The following is a 20,664-nucleotide window of genomic DNA, read 5'->3' on the forward strand; positions in this document are numbered from 1 at the left end:
CACTCAGCCACAAAAAGGGGAGAAGCCCTGATATTCGCTACCACGTGAATGGACCCTGAGAACATGGTGCTCAGTGAGAGAAGCAGACACAGGAGGACACGTGGGGTGTGATTCCACTGATGGGAAACGTCCAGAACAGGCAGATACACAGACACAGAGAGTGGGTTCCTGGTTGTCAGAGGCTGGGGAGTTTCTGTTTGGGAAGATGAAAATGTTCTGGCAAGGATGAAAGGTGGTGATTGAGCAACATTGTGAATGTACTTAATGTCACTTGACTGTACGCTTTTAAATGGTTAAAGGCCAAATGCTATGTTGTATTTATGTTAACACATGTATACAAGAGAACACCGAGGACCAGGATCTTAGCGATGAAGGGATGCCCCAGATCGGGGTCTGAGGCCACACTCCCTGTCAAGATTCAGACAAAGGATGGTCTAAAATTCAGAACAGAGTCCTTTGTTTGATTTTGCCTCTCACAGTGCAGGGAGAGACGCCCACCCTGAGGTGGGTGTCCTGGGCCATCTGGTAGGCCAGGCGCCCTCCCCATCATGGCCAGAGTCCCCACGTCCTCTTGGAGAAGATTCTAGTGTATGCAGGCAGGACAGGGCTGGGGAACCCTCAAAGCCTGCCACTTCCTGGACCTCCCTCAGACAGAAAAAGAGACTGAGGTTCCCAGGGGCTGGAGGGACTCTCCCAAATTAGCACAAACTAACAGAAAGGTATAAACAGCAGTGCTGACCTGACTACAGTGAGCACCCTGATTTGGGAGACGCAGTGGGTTGGTTCTCTCGGGAGCAGCCCTGTTAGGGAAGAGGAAGCCTGGTGGGCTGCCGTCTATGGGGTCGCACAAAGTTGGACACGACTGAAGCGACTTAGCAGCAGCAGCAGCAGCAGCATAGCACCTCACCTGCCCAGTAACCCAGGCCTTCCACTTCGGGGAACTGATCCCAAGGAAATCATCCAAGAGGAAGAGAAAAAAATTAAAAAGTGATTTGTAACAAGATGTTCACAGCAGCCTGGTCTGCGAGAGCCAAGCCTGGAAAGGACCCAAAGTCCAAAACGGTGGTGACAACAGCCAGGTCTGGGCTCCTGCCCACTGGCAAGTGTGACCTTGGCAAGTCCCTCCAGCCCCTGGGAACCTCAGTCTCTTCTTCTATCTGTTTGGGAGGAGCCCAGGGAAAGGCAGGGTTTGAGGGTCACCTGGCCCTGTCCACCCACACGTGCTGAGGGCTTCTTCCAGTGGCTGTGGGGACTCCAGCTGGGAAACCCACCTTGGGGTGGAGATAGATGGAGACCTTTAGAGATGAAAGTGTCAACATGATCTGGGGTGAGTGATAAGGGCAGAACAAAGGACTGCTCCAAGTTCAAGGCCTTCTTTACATAAATCTAGAGCAGATGTAGGGCTCAGACCTCTGATCTGCATCATCTACTCAGCCTTGAGACCCCCAGGACCCCAGCCCCAACCTGACTGAGGGGCCTCACCTGCCTGCTCCCTACCTCCACCCCCAGCATGTCCACAGCAAAGCTCCTAACTCCCCGCTTTCTGAATTGAGACCTTCTCCCCCAGCCCCAGTTTTGGGGTTGAAGGGCTTATGCCTGAGGACAAAGCAAGTAGGAAAGAGTAACTGAAGGCCAGTGAAGAAGAAACCTCCAGAGAGCCCAGAAACCCATGAGAGGGGGTTAGAAACAGTCTAAATTGGGGGGCCTAGAAATCACCAGGGTGGGGCAGAAAGTCTAAATGGCCAGAAGCAGAAGCGCTTCCCCTCCCCAGGTGACACATCACAGACGTTCTCTCCTTTTGTTCTGCGGTCAGGGTGTGGGTAGGGGGGCAGGTGTGGGCAGGGGGGCAGGTGTGGGCAGACACCACACTTCCCCACTGACAGACCAGAGAGGTGGCCCAGCCTTGGGATGCGGGGTCAGAGACCTGAGAGCCAGCCTGCCACCCCTGGGCCTGTCCTGTCTACTGCCCACACTGCCAGGATCTCCACCTGCAGGCCTGAGCCCTGGCCAGTGCCCCTTGGTCACTGGGAACTATCCCTGGTTGCCCAGGGTCTCAGCCTCATCTCCTTCAGCCAACGTGGTCCTCCTGGAAGGTGGGCAGGAGGAGGGGACTGAGGCCTGGGGTATAGGTTCCAGGCCCCCCTCGCCTGTACCTCCACCTCTCCTGGGCCTGCCTGCCCCCTTGGGCTGTGCAGCCCCAGGGCTGATCACTCTCTTCTGAGCCTCCATGCCTTATCTGCCCAATCCCGGCAGCCCCTCCTACAGTAGGCCATCTCAGAGACCTCCAAAGACCCAGAGATGCCCTCCCATGACCCAGAGATGTCCTCCCCAGAACTCATGGACCCACCCTGGGACCCAGAGACTCCTCAGGACTCAGAGACCTCCCCCAGGACCCAGATACCTCCCAGTATCCCCAGGACTCAGAGACCCCTGAGACCCAGAGACATCCCCCAGGACCTAGAGACTCCCTGGGACCCAGGGACCCTTGGGACCCAGAGACCCCTCCCACCAGGACCCAGGGAACACCCCAGGACCCCAAGAACTCCCAGGACAAGGTCAGGGCTTCAGGGTCTGGGGTCACAGCTACCTCAGTTACCCAGGGTCTTTGGGGATGGTAAGTAAACCCTGTACTGAGAAGTCCTCCCGAACAAACAGACCCCATGAGAAAACACTCAGGCCCTGGTTCCCACCTGTGCCCAGATAGGAACTGGGTCCTGAAAGACAGCAAGGCCAGGGCTCCCAGGCAGGAAGTGGGGGGCTCAGCACAATGACCCCAGCACTCTGTGAACAGGAGCACTCAGAACCCTCTCCCAGGTGGTTCTGATGTCAGTGGGGCCCACCGGGAGCCCAGCACCTACTCCAGCAGCTCTCCGGCCTTTCTCTGTGCAGATGGAGAAACCGAGGCTGGAAACAGTTAAGTGATGGAAGCCAGGCAGTCAGACCTCAGGACCAGAGCTGGGGACCACGTGATCACCCTCCTATCTCCAGTGCTCCAGGCCCCTCCCTTCAACTCTGGAAACTGGACAAGCAGCCTGTGCTTCCAGGACCGGGCAGGCAGGACTAGGCAAGGGGCCGGCAGGGGCGTCCCAGGAGCCTGAAGCTGGTGGCCATGGACATGGTGAACAAGGGCAGCAGCTCCCTCCGTTCCAGGTTGGAGAACCAAGAACTGGGCAGGAGGCAGTCTAGGAATTATGGATCAGATCAGGCAAATCCCAGGGGATTAGGGGCTGGAGATCTGCAATTAAGGATGAGCCTGGAGGGGTGGAAGGGGGGGTGGTGGAGGATTAGGGCCTGAGCCCTTGGACATGAGTTACAGATCCCAGGCAGGTGTCAGTGATCTGGAAAGGGAGACTCCCCGGGGGAGGATTCTTGGGTGATCCCAAGACAGGGCAGACTGTGGGGCCAACTGGGTGCCAGGCCAGGGGGATACGTGGTGACCAGACAAACCTGTCAGTCCCTCGGGGCCCCAGCCCAGGTGGGGAGCTGGATGTTCCACACAGACAGAAAAATGACTGGGATGCTTCAGGGGGGCTGCTTTAGCTAGGATGAATCAGGAGGGCTTCTCGGAGGAAGTGGCATGTGGGCAGAAGATGGAGAAGGGCCACTAGGCAAAGTACAGGGCACTGCATCCTGGGCCCAGGGAACAGCCAGCATGGAGTTTGCCTTTTGGGCAGCTGGAAGGCCTGGGGCTGGAGCAGGGGCATAAAGGGAGGTGAAAAGCGATGAGAGGTGTGGGAGCCGGGCTCTGTGGGGCTGTGGGGGCCATGGCCGGAGTGAGTTTAAAGTAAGAAGGACAAACATCCCTGCCAGGAAGGGGTGGAGGGTGGTGTTCAGGCAGGAGGTGGGGTGGCCTGTGCTCGCTGTGTTTGGGGGAAGTGAAGCAGGGTCTTTCCTGAGCAAGTGAGTAGCTGAGGAAGCTAGCTTATATAAAGTAAACTCTCCCAGCATTCCCCCTGAGCCCCCAGGTCATGCCCAGGCCCTGGATGTGGACACAGGGCATAGGTGTGTGACAATCTAAAGCAGGGAATTCAAGGACCAGAAGCTCCAACTTCAGGCAGGAACCCCGTAGAGTGACAAGGGGTCCCGACCCCCCATAGGGACAATGAAGCTCCCTTCCTCCCTGCTGGGTGGGCCTGGGCCACAGGTCTTCCACCTGGGAAATGGGTATGTCCACTGCCCCCAACTCTGAGTGCTGGATTCAGAACCAGGGAAGCTCTGGGCCCCGTTCCTGTCTTGCCTACCCTCCCCACCCCACCCCACCCCCACCACCCCTGGGATAATTCAGGGCTTATTCTCATGAGCTGACGCATCCTGATCTCCCACTGATCCATAGGGCCATCTGGGGCAGGAGAAGGCCTCTAGTCCTGTTGGATCTTCAGGCCAGTCCTCTACCACCCCAGGCTCTTGGGGTCCCCTAGGGTGTCACAGATACAGGCCAGCATCCACAGGACCTGGCTTTGTCTGAACTCTGCTGAGGGCCAGGAAAGGGACCCACTTCTCTTTTCCCTGCAAAACCAGGCCTTCTGGTGGCACACAATTTGGGAACATTGAGCAGCAGGAGAGACTCAGGTCAGAACTCAGAGGAGCTTACAGACTTGGAAACAGGATGAAAGGCTCTGGGAAGCCACCGCCCATACTCTTTCTGGGGAGATAAGGCCACTGGCCCCCCATCCCAGACATGCCCAGGCCCCCACTCAACCACAGCTGCCTTGATCCCCAAGTGACCACCATCCGAGGAGGTGAAGAAAGTGGCAGAAGGAGTGGATGGTCCAGAGGGGAGAGCTTCCTGTTGTTCCTGGAACATGCTTTTCCCCTCCCCAACCCCACAGACGCTCGTAGACTGTATCCAGGCGCCAGCTCTAGGGTTACCCACAGCCCCATGAAAAAGTGAAGACATGCCAGAAGGGGTTGGGGCTGGTCCTAAGCTGCCAGGAAATGGGGCTCATGACCTGACTCACAGCCTCACCTGGCACCCACATGGGCCCCTCAATGGGCTCCCCAAATCATCCTGGCCCCCCCTGCATGCCAGGCCCCAGGAAACCATGGTGGGGGAGTGTGTGAGCGGCCGGTAAATGTATCAAGGGGGAAAAGGCCGCTTCCAAGTGCACAGGTGGCGCAGGCACAAATCGGATCAAGAGAAGTGGGGTACACCTTGAATTTGGGGAAACTGAGGCAGGGAAGCCTGGGAAGGGCTCCAGGCTATACACAGGGACTGCAAGCCTCACTGCAGACTTCCCCAGCCCCTCCGCAGCCTGTTCCAGACCTTGTGCTCCTCTCTCCAAGCCTCGGTCTGGTCACCTTCCCCAAGAGCCCTCCTCCCCGAGGCCTCTGCTGACACTCCCTCTCCCTGGAAGCCCTCGTGGTCCTTGGACTGAGGCGTGGCTGCAGCTGTTCCAGCTCATCAAACGTGAATTGTCCCGTCGTCCATGCCAGACAGGTGCCAGGTCAACCTGAACAAAGTTGTTGCTCAAGGAAGTGGTCCTAGGGCTGGTGTGGGAGCCTTGGCCTCTTGGCCTCATTTCCCTTCTCAGTCGTGTCCAGGGCTCACCTGGGCACCAGCGCGGACAGTGTCTGCACCATCAGGTCATCAGCACAGACAGAGCCAAGTGTGGACAAGCAGACCCAAGGACCCTCCCTGCTGCTCTATGAATGGTTCTTAAAACTAACACACACCCATGAACACAGGATGCCTTTGTTCCTCTTGTTTCTTCTTGGCCTGGACAGGACATGGCCAGAGACCAGCTTGCCTGACAATCCAAAGTGCGGATTCAGAGGCCAGCCTCCCTAGGCGTGAATCCCCATTCTACCTGGCTTGGGACTAGCTGTGTTGCTTTGGGCAAGTGAATTTACCTCTTTGTGCCCCTCTCCTGGTGTGTAAATTTGGGGTAGCTGCACTCCAACTTGGCAGGATCTTAGGGTTTTTACCTTGACTGGCTTACCTTGTCCCAGCTACAGGCCACACATGCCCCTTCCCTCGCCCCCACCCCATTGATCACCCCCAGTTTACAATGTACCTGCCCAGGGACACACAAATGACTGTGCAGGACAGGCAGAAGGATGGGGACATCCAGCTCCTTCTCCCAGCACCACCATCCCTTCTGCAGCTGAGAGGAAGCTTGGGCCACCCACTGTCCTGGGGAAGCTGCAAACCGACGTGCTGGAGGGGACAGGGGAATGACTACTTTCTGCAGCTACCTCCCGGTGCCCACATGTCCCCCATATCGCTTTCCAGCCAGCTGGTGTTAGCCCCCGGTTCATAGGGGGACCAGGTGGGCCAGAGAGCCCTGGAAGTCAAGTCCATCCCCATTTCACAGACCAGAACCATCTACAGAAGGATGCAAAGCCCCCAGGCAGGTCGGGACCATCTGGAGGCACCCCCCCCGCCCCCCACCACCCCATCAGGACATGACCCTGGGACCTCTGCCCCTGGCCTCTCCGCAAACCCAAACCTCTAGTCAAGGCTGCACTCACCTCCCAGGAGGGTCTGAAGGGTGAGGAGCTGGAATCATGGACTTTCCTCCAGCCTCTACCCCTGACTTGTGTCCCTGGACCTCCGTTTCCCCAGCCGTCCAGAGAAAGGGAGAGTCCCGCAGCCCCTTTTCACAGCTCTGGGAGTCCAGGGGCAAAAGACCTCCTACTCCAGAGGAGGGGAGACCCGAGACTCGCGGAAGGAGAGGACTCGCGGAAGGACAGGATCCGCAGGCCTCCGGACTGCTGTCCGTGGTGCTGAAACCGCATCCTCCCTGGGAGCCACAGCCAGTAGGCGAGCGGAGGGGGGCACACAGACCCTGTGCACCCTAGCTCACACACTCCAGTCAGGGGCACATCACTAAACACACACACACACACACACACACACACCATCTCTCCCCAACATACAGCCGCGATCTGCCGTGCAGACACACCCCCCAGAGCGCTCGGCCTGCGCCCCCAGGACCCCCGTCCCCCGCAGTCACATGCTCTTGATCACACACACGGACTGCAGTGACAGGCATCGTTTTCACTCGCAGGCCACACAGCGCACGCCCAGGAACGGAACTGCAAACAAACGCGGCATGACCCTGCTCCAGCCTCGCTCTGAGCCTTTCCACGCACCAGCCGGCTCCACATCGACAACCCAACCACTGACACCTGGGCACGCCACCCGGCCGCCAGAGCTTATGAGGCTGAGAAGAAACGGCCGTGGGATACCAGCACGCTCAGCATCCACTCCTCGCGCAACACCCAGGCCCAGGGACCCGGGGCGCGCCTCTCTGCGGCGTGGGGCGCAGGTGGAGACCGTGGGATCCGGCGTGTCCACTTAACCCTTTCTCCGCCAGCCTCTACGAGGCGCGTCCTTCCCGGGCGCCCTTCCTTCCTCCTTCCTTCCGCTCCTCCGCCTCCCTGGCGCCCACGTTCCCCTCTATTTGTCCTCTCCGCCCCTCTGCGCTCAGACCCTGGTCCTGCGGCCCGTGACGTGCGCCCACTCGAAGGGCGGGGAATGTCAGGTTGCGTGGGAGGGGGCGCGCCAGGGTCACGGCACGAGCCTGCGTGCAACTCCCAGCGCCCCTCCAAGGGCGGCGCCTTTGGCGCCCAGGTCCTTCTGGGGCGGGTCCCGGACTCGCCCGAGGTCACTGAGGGGGGCCCGAGGTCACCCGTGGGGCGCACCGCCCCGCCCTTCCAAAAGCGCTCCCAGGACGGCCTCCGCGCGCGTCCGTTCCTTGTGCCCCTCCGCGCGGGCCGGCTGGCCCTCCGAGCGACAGTACCTGAAGTCGCTGTAAGGGTGGATGATCCAGGCCCCCGCTGACTTAACGCGCTCCTGCTCGCGCTCCACGGCCTTCTGACTGCCGAACATCCGCAACGAGAACTTGTTGACGCCCGGCTGCAGGAGCGCGCCGAACTGGCGCTGCATGAAGCTGGCCTGGCTGCCGCGCGACTCCCCCGCCGGGCCCGCCTCCTCGCTGCCCGCCTCGTCCGCCGGCCCGGGCCCGGCGCCCGAGCCCGGCCCGGGCCCCGGGGCTGCCCCGCGGCACGAGAACGACACCTTGGGACCCCGCGCCGGGCCCTCGGACCCCGCGGGGCTGCACTGCGGCTCGCCGCGCCCGCACTCGCCGTTCGGGCTGCCCTTGGCCGTGCTCGCGGCGCCCGGGGTGCCGGGGCGGCCGCAAGAGCTGTCTCGGCTGCGGAGCCGGGCCCGCGGGCTGCCCTCATCTGCTGCCTCCGGGGGCGCCGCCTCGGTCCGGGGCGCCTGCTGAGGGGGCGCCGGTCCGAGCCCCGGAGGGGGCGCGGGTGGTGGCGGCGGCTGCGGCTGCTGCTGGGGGGCCGCGGGCGGCGGCGGCGGCGGCGGCGGCCCCGGCGCGGGGGTCGCGCCCGGGCTCTCCCCGGGCCGCCCGCCGCCCCCGCGCGCGTCCATGGCGAGGCGGCGCCGGGCAGTGCGGAGCGGAGCCGCCGCCGCCGCCGCCGGCCGGAGCCCAAGGGAGGGGGGAAGGCGGGGGTAGGGCGGGGCGGAGCCGCGGGGGGCGGAGCCGCGGTCGCGGGGGAGGGGCGGGGGTGGGAGCCCCTCCTCTGCCCGCGCCCACTCCCGGCGCGCCCCGCCCCGGTCCTGCGCCCGGGAAACTGAGGCCGCCGGGTCGGGGACAGTCCAAGGTCACGCGGCTCAAGATCTTGGAGACCCGATCAAGCTGAGTCCCAGAAGGGGAAACTGAGGCCCGCGAAACGGAAGGACGCGCCCAAGGTCACCGAGCCCAGCCGCGGAGCTGGGGCCTTGGCGCGCAACCTTGGCGAGGGGCCTTCTCCTGGCGCTTCGGTTCTCCTCTCTCCAGAGGGCAGAGCGGGGCGGGAACCACTGACGCTGGGGCTCGGAGAAGTGGGGCCGCCCCCCCACCCGCCCCTGCGACAGCCTCCCTCCTTTCTGTAGGTTTGAGAATTTCCATAATAAAAGGCCACAAGAGCCCTTCCTTGCCTTGTCACTTGAGCCCCTCCACAAGGACCCTTAGGAATCTGTGGAGGGGGAGGGGCAAAGAGCGGTCAGGCCAGGAGTCTCCGGGTTCCACGGTGGCCGCCCCACCTCACCACCACCTCCCGCATATGAGGAAACTGAGGCTGAACTGGGCAGGATGAGGCCAAGAGGAAGAACCACCCAAGGATGCTGTGGATCCCACTTTCAAACAGTGAGAAGTGGGATCTCCCAAAAGGCAGGTGGACTTTGAAGTGGGGAGTTACCCAGAGTCACAGGGGAACCCAGGGTCTGTCACCCTTTCTCACCAGATGGTTGCATGTGATCCCCACTGGGCTGCCTCCTTTCTCTGCCTCTTGGGCTCAGGCTCCAGCGGGCCCCTCAACCCTGGGTCCACAGATCTGGGAAAACACCTAAGGCTCTGCTTTTGGGGCTGTAGCCAGGCTGGGGGTGAGGGTGACTCCTGGCATTAGGTAACATAGGCCACAACCCTGGGGCTCCTCCTAGCCTCCAGTCCACACCCCAGCTCAACCAGAGCTTTCTGATGGACAGACAGAGAGCAGAGATTAGGAAGGGCCTGGAGAAGTGGGGGAGGGCAGGGGACCCCGGCCTCCAAAGACCATCGGGCCTTCTGAGTGCTTTCAGACCTGATATCATGTTGGGAGCCTCCATCCACCTGGATGTCAGGACCAGGATGGTGAGATTGGAGAGGGCCCTGACACTGCACACAGTAGGTGGTACTCAACATTGATTGAGGGATGGGCCCATGTGGACAGTGGGTGGGCTGAACTGGGCCATCTCATGCACCCTCTAGACTGTTCTGAGCCCCAAGGGGCCTCCCAGGGGGCCATCTCTGCTGTGCCCTCAGCCAGACCTGCAGCCAGATGGGCGGACAGGCTGGGCCGCCGTCTGTCCTGAGTCTGTGAAAGAGGGGCTGGGCAGCCATGGAGTTGCAGTGCCAGGCTACCGCCCGCCCCGGGCAGATGTGTGTTCTGGCTGAAGGGGGATCTTTCATGCTCACCCTGGGACGATGTCGGTCTGGGCAGACCGCCAGAGCCCCGGGGCTCTGGGCTGAGAGCAGGGAGGAGGCGGGCCCACAGCTCAGCCCAAGGACCCACCGGACCTTGGAGGGGCACAACGGCACCCCGCCACCAGGGACCTGTGAGTCACAGAGGAACAGGGTCCCAACCCCTCTCCTACAGACCCCTCCCCAACCCACGGGCTCCACCCTGAGCCAGGCCACCATCCGGCTCCCTGTCCCTCTCTCCCACTCTTACCACTTGTCCAAGCCAGAGTGTTCTTAGCATCATTCATTCCTTCATTCAATGAATACTTATTCGGCACTTGATCAGGGGCTGGGATTCAGAAGTGAACCTAACAGGCCATCCCTACCCTGGTAGGTGACAGTCGAGCGGAGGCTACAGTCAGCATGGCAGGTGTGATGTTAGCAGACATGGTTGTATCCTTCAGAGCTCAGCCTGAGCCGGGACAGGGGATGAGGAGATGCTAGGGGTGGTGTCCGAAGCCAAGCCAGGACCCGACAGGAGGGATGGGGCCCTGTGGATGTCTGTGGGAAGAGGGTCCAGCAGGCAGCACTGCCTATGCAAAGGTCCTTGGGCAACGTGGTACCTGGCTGGTGGAGAAGGGACACTGAGGCCCCAGGGGGTGGGAGGTGTAGATGAGCACACAGAGATGGTAGGGGTGGGGACCAGACAGTGCAGATGGAATAAAACTCTTAATAGTCTGTTGTCCTAACTGCTGGATGCCCACTGTGTGGAAGGAAAGCCCAGTTCTTGCCACCCTGTGTCTCTGCCTCTTCCTCACCGGCATCGCGTTCTGGGCCCGGGGACCTCCAGCAGGCGGGGCCTGGAGCCTTTGTCCTGAAATCTGTCTGTCCAGCCCCCTGCCACAGACTCTCAGCACCTCCTCAGCACACCACCCACACTTCCTGCTCAGTCAGGGCAGAGCCAGGTTTGAAGTCATGGAGCCTACAGTCTGAGGACCCTCTGAGTGAAAAACAGCTTTAGGCCAAGGAGCTGAGACTAGGCCAGGGTCTTGGCAGGCCGGGGACCAGCGAGAGAGGGGCCCAGAGTTTAAGTTCAAGGGAAATACCAAACAACTCCTCAGCCTTGCATGGCGGCCTGGCGCCCACATGCACCGCTGACTTTGGAGGAGGAGGAAGTCTCTTGGTCGGGGGTGCCCGCATGAGTGCCATTGTCAGGCCCTGCCTGGCCCATGGCCTTAGTTAAGCAGAGTGCCCCTTGCCCAGGTCTGAGTCCTGGAACCTGCACAGCAAGGGCGAGTCCTCTGTTGGCCTGGAATTTCCTTTCCCTACAGAGCCCCAGAACTGCCTGGTGGGGGCACAAGGGCACGGGGGGACCGGGGTCTGAGGACCCCCACACCTTGGGCTGTTCCTTCTCAGCTCTGCTCTTTGCTGCTGGGCGAGACCCCTCAGTCCGTCTTTTACTGCCCACTGCCGTGGTACCTTGGGGTGCCTCCAGGGGCAGTGGGCCCAGGGACGGGGTGGGCAGCCGGGGCTGTGGCCCAGAGGGAAGGCACACCCAGTCCTGCCCCTGCCTCAGCCACTGGACCTCAAGACAGACCCAGGTCCTGAGCCTCCAGGCGTTTGCTGCAGACAGTCTCCCTGGATCTTGGGACACGGTTGTGATGTTCCCCGGGGGGGAACTGAGGAAGCCCCTGTGGCACAGGGACCGCAGACTGCCACACTCACCAAACGCTTGCTCCAGGAATGGCCAGGAACACTTGGTGAAGGAGACATGCGGAGCCGTGTGTCTGTGCCCCACGGCCCGGCCCTGCGAGCAGTGGCCTATCTCGGAGCTGGTCCCCTCCCCACACCACATGGACCACCCATCCTGTCCCCCAAGGTGCTGCCTGGGGAAAGATGCACACTTTGGATGAAGAAACCAGCACTGCCTCCTGTACCCCAAGCTGCTGTGCGGGTGCCCGAGGCACAACAAAAGAGGGGTTGGGCAGAATGGGTGGAGCCCCAGGGGTCTGGGGTTACAGGCCCCAAGCAAGGGAACTTCTACTCGTGCCCCCTCCATACCAATATTGAGCCCCAGCCTCGGCAGCATCCCCAGAAGGTCCGGCCTTGTCATCACTTCCTTTGTGCTGGTGGAACACCCAGCCCCAGGCGCATCAGTGCTGACCACACTGCCCAGTAGGGATGTCCAGAGAAGTTGAAGTGGTGGGTGCCCGGGGCCCAGAGCCCAGTGTGTCCAGCAAGGGGGCACTTGGGACCAGGTAGGGCAACCCAAAGCCTCTAGACACGATTCTCTGACTTTCCGGGAACCGGTACCCTCAGGGGTGTGCACTAGGTGCCCTCTGGTGGTGGCTGGAGGGAATGGTTGGCCAGCAGCAGCCCTTCTGCCCCAGCCCCTTGGTTTTCTGGGACCAGTGGCCTCAGTTCCTGTGAATGAGGGCATCTTCTCCAGGCTGTGGGGTGCAAAGTACCTATAAAGTGCCCCTACTCACTCCACGGGTGCTCAGAGGAACCAGAGCAGCAGGTGACTTTGTGACACACCTGGTCAGCAGCCTGGTGCAGTGGGATCTGCTGAGCAGAGGCATGTTCATTCTACCTCAGAACCTACCAGGCCTCAAACTGGTGGCCAGCAGGCCTAATTTATCCACATGGTATGTAGGGGATTTTTGCCAGTGTTGAAAAATGCTTCCCTTGTAGCTCAGTTGGTAAACAGTCTACCTGCAATGCAGGAGACCCAGGTTCAATCCCTGGGTCAGGAAGATCCCCTGGAAGAAATGGCAACCCACTCCAGTATTCTTGCTTGGAGAATCCCATTGACAGAAGAGCCTGGCAGGCTAGTCTGTGGGGTCGCAAGAGTTGGACACGACTTAGCGACTAAACCACTACCACCAGATCTCTGGCTTCTCTGGAAATATGGGAAAAGCCAGCCCAACACTGAGACCCCTGCCTCTCCCGAAAAGCAGGGGTCTGAGCCCCTCATCCAGACCTGAAGGTCTGCAGGCCTCCAGAGGGCACCTGGGGGACCACACAACCCTGGGGTTTAGGCTCCCCAGGACCACGGTTTGGCCCCATCCATGCTTCCCCATTTGGTCCAGCTATTGGGGTACAGGATGGGCAAGCAGACAACTCTCTTCTCCCCCTGGAGGGTCTCAAGGCATTGGCCCTGCCCTTCCTCGAGTCCCCCACCCCTACCCGCTATGCCTTCTGGACAGACTTCCAGCTTGAGTGAGGCCCACCCAAGACACAGGGAGTGCTTTGCCCAGGAGAGGGGTACCTGGCAGCTGGTGTGAGAGCTGCCCGACCTGGGGGCCCTATGGGAAGGATGCCTTGGTTTTGCCCAGTTTCTCTTTTAAGGACATAAACAGGCTTATCAGAAGGGCTGCTGCCTGAAGAGCCAGCGGGTGTCTTCAGTTCTGCTGCAGGGCTCCTCCTATCCCTTCCCACCTTTCCCCCTCACCTGGCCCCCAGCACTCCAGCCATGCTCTAGTCTCAGCCTCACCAGCTAAACCTCCCCATCTCCCGAGCTCTCCTGGTGAGCCCCAGGCCTGGCAAAGACACACAACAGAGGACAGAGGACGAGGGTCAGACTTTATTGTGAGCAGGATGGTAGGGAGTGGAGCTCAGGCCCAGCACAGCGGCTCTGAGACTGTTGGCCAGACTACCTTCCTCCTGTGTGCAGATGGGGCATTGGTGAGGGGGATGCGCTTAAGGCCGCCACGTGGTCAGACCTGCAGTGACCTGACAACACTGGCTCCACACGGCAGGACGCTTGGCACAGCACACAGCCTGGGACCTTCCTGTGACCTTCCACAAAGGGCAGGGACCTGGCTCCAGCCCAGCCCAGCAGCTTCAGAGATGGACCTGGACAGGAGCCTTCACCCCTGCCCTGTGAATACATCAGGACACCAACAGCCCAGGGGACCAGTGGGGTAGGGGGTGCAGCAGGAGCCTTACACAAACCTCATGAGGCCTGGGGTGCTCACGAGATGTTTAAACAAGAAAAGCAAAGCCCCTAAGGAGCAGAATTCTACACAGAGAAAACCCTACTTCAGTTTTTAAAAAAGGAGAGAAAATGTGTAGTCTGAATGTACAACACGGTCTGCTTTCGCTGGGGGGTTTCCAGAGAGGGAAGAGCGTGGGGCTGTTCTCTGCGCTGCCTGTAGACTCATCCTGGTCCTGCGGGAAGTGGGGACTCAGACCAGCCCGGGAAGTGGGGACTCAGGCAAGCCCGGGAGCAGGGCCCCACCCCCACCCCCGCCATGCCCTCCCCTCCCCTTCACCTCTCAGCTGGAGTTCCTCTGGCGAACATTCTTGTCTTTGTCTTTGTCATTCAAGGGGTTCCCACTGCTTTTCCTGGGGGCAGAGGAGTCCTCAGGAAGAAGAGACTGGGAGTCCCTGCTCCTTCACCCCTGCACCCCCTCCCGGTGGATCGGGGTCCCAGCCCCTCCCCTGCCCACCCACTCCCCAGCAGGTGACTTACAATGGAGCAGAGCCTATGTCTTCATCTGAGCAGAGCAGAGGCAGCCACATGCAAGAGAAGAGGCAGGTGTCAGGGGTTCCCCACACCAGACCCCTCACTGGGTGGCCCTGACCCACAGCACTCTGCCCTCGGCCGCCCATGGGACAGGCACCCTCGCATGGGCTGTCTAGGGTCTTGGTGGGTCTGGTACCCTGGAGCACCCCTGCAGGCAGGTGCCCGGCCCCGGATGCCCCACCAGGCAGCCCAGTGAGGAGAGGAGAGGTCAGGTCTCATGGGCCAGAAGACTCCCTGCCAGGGAAGGGAGCGCATCCCCGCCGAGAGGCCCAGGGTCCCCCACCCAGGAGGGAGTGGAGGACTGTGGCACCGGCTCACCATCCAGGACCTCGTCTGGCTTCCGCCTCTTCTCGTAGATGAAGATGATGGTGACCAGCACAAGCACCTCAGCCACGATGCCCAGGAAGGGCCAGAGGGCAGCAAAGCGGTTGCGCACGCGCAACGTGATGGCTGCCTGGCTGGTGCCCTCCAAGCTGGTGCCGTTGCACACGTACTTGCCGGGGTCCTCCTTCAGGTCCACGTTGGGGATGTGCAGCTCTGTGCGGCTCTCCGAGGAGACCACAAAGAACTTGCTCTGGGTGCTGTTGGTGATGACCTGGTCCCCAGATTCACTCTCCTTGTACCACAGCCAGTTGATGACTGGCGGGAAGGAGTCCGATTTGCAGACCAGGATCACAGTCTCCCCCTCCGTGGCGTGCTCCGACTTCTTCACGGCCTTGATGCTGGGGGGTCCTGCGGGGAAGAGGGCAGTCTGGAGCCTGACCCCCAGCCAGAGATGGTGGTGGAGCTGCCCTGCCCCAGCCCCCAAGGTGGGATCTGCGCCTGCCCCCACTCCCCTTGGAGCCTACCCCTCACTTCCAGATCGGTGCGGCCCGCGTGCTCCGGAAGGAAGATGCACGAGTACTGGCCTGAGCGGTCTTCCGAGTCCACCCTGCAAGCGGATGCAGGGAGCAGGGTGAAGTGGGCAGGTTCCCAGGGAGCAGAGACCACACCCAGGAGCCCTGGCCTGGCTTCAGTCCAAGCCCATGGCAGCTTCTGGAGCTGCTCCCTGTGGGTCGCAGGGCCCAGCGAGCCAGGAGTGGGGTACCCCAATCCACAGGAAGCAGGAAGGGTCTTGAAGGTGGTGGAGTCTGGCAGCCCGGGAACTTCCCTGGATCCTGGGCCTCAGCCATCTCCACACCCATCTGTATGGTGGCCCCACTTACTCATACTCTGTCTTGAGGTCAGGCAGGGCGTCCTCCTTCAGCACCTTGCCCCCCTTCACCCAGCGGTGGCCCACAATCTCAGTGGCACTGTGATTCAAGGCACAGGTGAGCCGCGTTTTGGAGCCGTCATTGTCTATGTTCGTCCAGATCCTGCTCCCTAGGAAGCCAAGGAGAGATGTGAAAGGCATTAGGAAAATCCATCCGTCAGGAGAACCCATGGTGTCAGTCTGCCATGGGCCCCAGCCCCCTCCACAGGGGAAGGGAGGCCAGGGCTAGTCCCCAGAGTCCAGAAGCACAAGGGCTTTGGAAGGTCCTCCCCTGGGATCTGGGGCGGGACTCTGGGAGAATGGTCTTCACTGGCCGGGCCGCAGGTGTAGGGGGAGCAGCAGCACCCACCTCATGCCAGAACAAGGACCAGGACAGTGAGTGCTGGGTCTGCCCACTCTGGGCGGCCTGGTATGCTCCCCCCTCCCCGAACCAAGGCAAGGCCACCATGAGGGACAGGTGTGCTCAGGTCATGGTGCTGCAGCAGCCCAGCTGGATGTGCCTGCCTTCCAGGAGGCCACATGCCACCAAGCCTCCATGCAGAGTGTCCTGCCTGGACACTGGGGCGATGCCCAGCAGCCATTCCACTTTGTTTCCAGCCAGGCAAACCTCCCCATTTGTTACGACCTTCTCTTTAGGAACCAAAATGCGAAGCCACTTAGAACCAGATGGTCAGAAGCAGGTGTATGGTTCTGGAGAGCGGAACTGGGCTTGAGCTAGGGAAGGTCCCTCTGCAGGGACCAAGGCAGGACACTCCAGACCTCCAGGCATTCAGGGAGGAGCCAGGAGGCAGACCAGAAGAGGACCCCTCTTGGGGGTCAGGCTGCGCCTCCAGGTGCTGACCTTCAGCCATGTCCACACCATAGCCTTTTCCCAGCACTGGGAGCAGGCGTCCGGGGGACACTCCCGTCAGCCCCCTGGGATCCGTGGCTGCACGGGGCTCTCACTGTGCCTGGGGACAGTGGACTTTGTAATAAAGCTGGCTGCCAGGTCATCCACCAGGAGGTGTCTGTTTCTCTGGAACCTTCACCCACACACACACCCCGGAGGTGTCCCTTGGGGAAGGCCATACTCCCAGGATGGATGCGCAGAATAAGCCAGCCCAGAGGCCTCTGGCATAAAGCACAGCCCAGGGCTGCAATGGGACAGCTCAGCCAGCCGGAAAGCAGCCCAGGCCGCCATCCGGACTCCTGCTTCCTCAATGGGGTCACGGTGCCATCTGACAGCACAAAGCATTAGAAGCTGGTGGAGCGATTGGAGACGGTGAAAACTCTAACTGATGCCCAATACCCCAACCAGGGGCCATCCTAAGAGCACAGCCTGCTCAGCCCCCCACTCCCCACTCCTGTCAACACTGACTCCCAGCCACCCAGGAGACTGAGGCTTGAATCCCAGGACAGACTTCACAGCTGGGCTGCCTTCAGCTTTAGGTCCTGGGTGGGCTGGCCGCAGCCTGATCCAGACCCCAGCTCTAGTTCTGGTTCGGGGGACACCAGCTTCCTTCAGGTGGAGGAGGGAGACCCAAGGGAGCCCGTGGACAGGAGACGGGAACAGCCCGGTGGGGTCTCTTTCTGAGTGCCAGTCCTCACTGCCCCACCTCCAGCCACCTGCTGGCTTTCTTTAAAAGAGGACAGGGTGTCTCAGAAGTCAGGCCAGCATGAACTGAAGCAAAGGAGGCCTCTTGGCAGCTCTGGGCGCCCCTGCCCCGGGACTCTCCTGCAGCAGCACCTGCGCACGTGCACACACAGGTTGTGTAGGAGAATGAGCCTGGCCGGCCACAAGGCCCAGGGACAGGCCCACCTTCAAGTCTAACCACCCAGGGCAGCCCACAGGCAACCCAGTCCCCAGGTGAGGTGGTGACAGGAACAGGGGTGTGAGGCTGGATACCACCTCTGCGCCACTTTCGAAGGCTTGCCTCCAGTCACCCGTTTCTCTGTCAAGATTTCCCAAGATTGCAAAACCAGCAGTTCTGTGCAGAGCTGGGAGGTGAGTCAGGGCAGGAAGTGAGGCTGGCAGCCCCCATTCTCCCAGACAGGCCCTCGGACTCAAGAGTGCTAGGAAGGAGCTCAGGCAGGTATTATACAGGCCCCACCCTGCCTCCTGAGTGAGAAAAGAAGTGCCCCAGGCCACCTCCAGGTGGCAGCAAGGTGAGGCCTCAGCTCTCAGAGAGGGGCAGAGGCAGGGCCCCAGTCCCACCCAGGGCGTCTACAGAGGCCAGTGGGGCCAGAATCAACCAGGAGGGCCTCCCCAGCTGAGGCCCTGCAGGCCAACACCCCAGGCTTGGTCAGAGGGCTGCACACAGCAAGGGAGTCATCCTACCCCCTCGAATGATCTGCCCCATCCCGGTCGCCATCAGCAGGGCTGGGTCCCTCCTGTGCGTGTGTGTGTGGTACAGTGGCTGCAGCCACCCAAGGCCACCACGGAGGATGTGACACCTGCGACACTGACGGTCACCAGGACAGGGCCACGAGGAAGGACGCCTCCCCAGTGCCCCTCAGGAAGCACTGACGGGAAAAGCACGCCTGACCCCCAGCCAGCCCAGCACCCAGGAGGCCCGGGCAGCACCCCCAGGACTCACAGGGGCCCCGGCAAGAGGCAGCAGAGCCCAGGAAGGGAGGGCGCCTGACCCTCCTCCTTTCCTGGCCATGTGACTGCAACCCACGTTCTCAAGTAAAGTCACCTTCATCTAAAAACAGCCACCCCTCCTCCGTGCCCACTCAGCAGCCGGGCTGGGCGCAGGGCCAGCCAGGCCTCGGTACACAGCCCAGAGGGAGCTCCTGGGACGAGGCAGACAGAAGACCACCTCTGGAAGGCCAGCCCGGGCTGCTCACCCCTCCACTGTGCTGGCGAGGGGCCAGTCCTTCACTCAAGACCCAGACAGGGACCAGTGAGCAAGCCCCTGCCTGCCCACCAGCTATGCCAGGACCAGGGGACCCTGCACATCTGGACGGCAGGTCCCTCCCAGCAGGAACACTGTCCTGGGGCCTCAGGTGACAGAAGGGCCGAAGAGGCCCCTGAGGCAAGTTTCTGGCTGACCTGGCCAGGAGAGGCAAACACTTCCATGAACGCCCTCACCCCGGGCAGAAAAAGGACATGGGACCCAGACTTTTCGGTCTCTGCCAGAGTCCCTGGAAAAGGTGGAAAGTGAAAACGGAGGATGAGGCAGACACTGCCCCAGGACTGACCAGTCCTGACCACCCCACCCCCACCCAGTACACGTGTGTGTGTGTGTGTGTGTGTGTGTGTGCACGAGCGCGCGAGCAGTCCACAGCGAAGGGTGATGGACCGCCGGAGGAATGGCCCTCTACAGAGAGCCACAAAGGGCCTCCTGCCCCACTGGCCAGCGAGGCCTGCACCTGGAGGGCGCAAGCTGCCAGGGCCTCACCCAGAGGTGGTCAATAAAGGGCCACTTTGATTATAAGGAAGAGGAAAGAGGTGGACTGAGATCTTGGATCTTAAAGTGGGTCAGGAGCAACCAGGGGAAGCTTCCCCAAAATGCAGGCCCTCCCACACCCTAAGGCAGCTGGTGCCCTGCTCAGAGCCCACCTGTTCCCGCCTCCACTGGGGAAGAGACCCAGACCCTGTTGGTTTGCACTTTGTTCTCCGTGTGCCGGTCAGTATAAATCGTTAACCCAGAACCAACTGTGAAGCCTCGATCCACACAAGAAGAAAAAAAAAAAAAGAAATCTGTCTTTGTATTTCAGGCAAAGAGTCTGTGGGGCTTTCTCCAGGAAAGGCATGCCTTAATGCATTTTCAGGCGAGCATTCTCTAAATCCGACCTGCCCACCAAACAGGCTGCCTCTACTTTAAGGAAGCTTGGCAAACAGAGCCTCTGTAAAAAAAACAGACGTCTGGTCCCCCCACACTTCCTGCTCTGAGGCGGGTGGCTCACGGTGACCTTGGAACACCTCCCCTCCCGGCCGGTGCCTCCACTCCCATCCCGGTAAAAATAGGAGGGTGGACCATCGCCACCTCCTCCTGGGCCCTGAAATCGGACAAAACTGGAGGAGGTGGAGTGTCGGCCTCCTCACAAAGGTTTAAGTGTTTCGGCGACCCCAGGGGTTGGGTGCACGATCAGAGTGAGACATGGGACCTAAATCCTGGCAAGAATGCGACAATCCCTCCGGCCGAAAAGCCGGCCCGCCTCAGGGGCCGTCACGTGCCGGGGAGCCGCGGGTCCCCTTGGGGATAAAAGCCCACCCACCTCCCGGATGACAGCCAGTGTCTGGGCGCCAGGGGTTCCCCTGCGCCCCACGCTCCAGCTCTCCGAGCTGGGAAGGCTCTTCATAAGATGCCTCGCGCAGATCTGCTTCAGCTCGGAGTCTCCCTCCCCCCCTCCTCCCCCGGGCCTGGGTCTCCCTCCACAAGCCGGGTTCTACTCCCCTGGGGTCTCCCACCCTCCCCCAGGCGGGGTCTCCCTCCCGGGTCCGAGGTTCCTCTCCCGCCCGGGCCGGGGTCTCCTCGCCAGGCCGTGGGTCCCCCTCTCGCAGAGGCCAGGGTCTCCCCTTGAGCTGAAGGCGAGCTGCTCCCTGCCAGCTTGGACCACCGACAGGCTTCGAGCCCCCACCCCAAGGTCCTGACCTGCCCCGAAGCCACCCTGGGCACTCAGCAGCACGAGCCCCAACACCGCGATCTGACCGGCCGCCATGTCCCGCCGTCCCGCCGTCCCCGAGCAACCGCTGCCCGCGGCACTATAAGAACCCGACAGTCGCCGGGCGCGCGCACGCAGGCAGCGTTGCGGGGCGGGGCGCGTGCACGGTGAGTCGCCTACCACCTGCGCACGCGTAGGGACGCATGTACGCACACTCCAGTCTGGGCCGACTCGTTCTACGGAAGCCGAGTGGGAGGAGCCGTGTGATCACCCGGGTGAGCTACGCCCAGTGTCCAGGGGCGTGGTTACGTTGCTAAGAAACGGGGCGGGGCCTGGCAGGCTGGGCCGGG

General features: G+C 61.4%; 2 protein-coding genes across 2 annotated transcripts in view; both read right to left on the reverse strand.

Annotated features, from left to right (window-relative positions):
- Positions 1 to 8,407, reverse strand: part of HCN2 (hyperpolarization activated cyclic nucleotide gated potassium and sodium channel 2) — a 20,363-nt gene extending 11,956 nt beyond the window's left edge. The window contains exon 1 of the mRNA XM_025292819.3: positions 7,746 to 8,407. Within this exon, the coding sequence (XP_025148604.3) occupies positions 7,746 to 8,392 (647 nt within the window). The 5' untranslated portion in view covers positions 8,393 to 8,407. The remainder of the gene's footprint in view (positions 1 to 7,745) is intronic.
- A 5,105-nt stretch (positions 8,408 to 13,512) lies between these two features.
- On the reverse strand, positions 13,513 to 20,462 carry BSG (basigin (Ok blood group)). The gene is made up of 7 exons (XM_006052733.4): positions 20,305 to 20,462; positions 15,678 to 15,834; positions 15,321 to 15,403; positions 14,791 to 15,204; positions 14,419 to 14,443; positions 14,219 to 14,291; positions 13,513 to 14,114 (listed from the first exon to the last, which is right to left on the reverse strand). The coding sequence occupies exons 1-6, from the start codon at positions 20,369 to 20,371 to the stop codon at positions 14,222 to 14,224; spliced, it is 816 nt and encodes a 271-aa protein (XP_006052795.1). The 5' UTR covers positions 20,372 to 20,462; the 3' UTR covers positions 13,513 to 14,114; positions 14,219 to 14,221.
- Between the last annotated feature and the right edge of the window lie 202 nt (positions 20,463 to 20,664).

This window comes from Bubalus bubalis, chromosome 9 (assembly GCF_019923935.1).
Source record: "Bubalus bubalis isolate 160015118507 breed Murrah chromosome 9, NDDB_SH_1, whole genome shotgun sequence".
NCBI classification, from domain to species: domain Eukaryota; kingdom Metazoa; phylum Chordata; class Mammalia; order Artiodactyla; family Bovidae; genus Bubalus; species Bubalus bubalis.

Bases quoted from the DNA above. Each gene is read 5' to 3' on its own strand.
- BSG (XM_006052733.4), bottom strand. From the start codon at position 20,371: ATGGCGGCCGGTCAGATCGCGGTGTTGGGGCTCGTGCTGCTGAGTGCC. The intron at 15,835-20,304 runs GTCAGGACCTTG...TTGGCTTCCTAG, and splicing joins CCAGGGTGGCTTCGGGGCAG to GGAGCAGGATCTGGACGAAC. The intron at 15,205-15,320 runs GTAGGCTCCAAG...TCTTCCCCGCAG, and splicing joins CACCGATCTGGAAGTGAGGG to GACCCCCCAGCATCAAGGCC.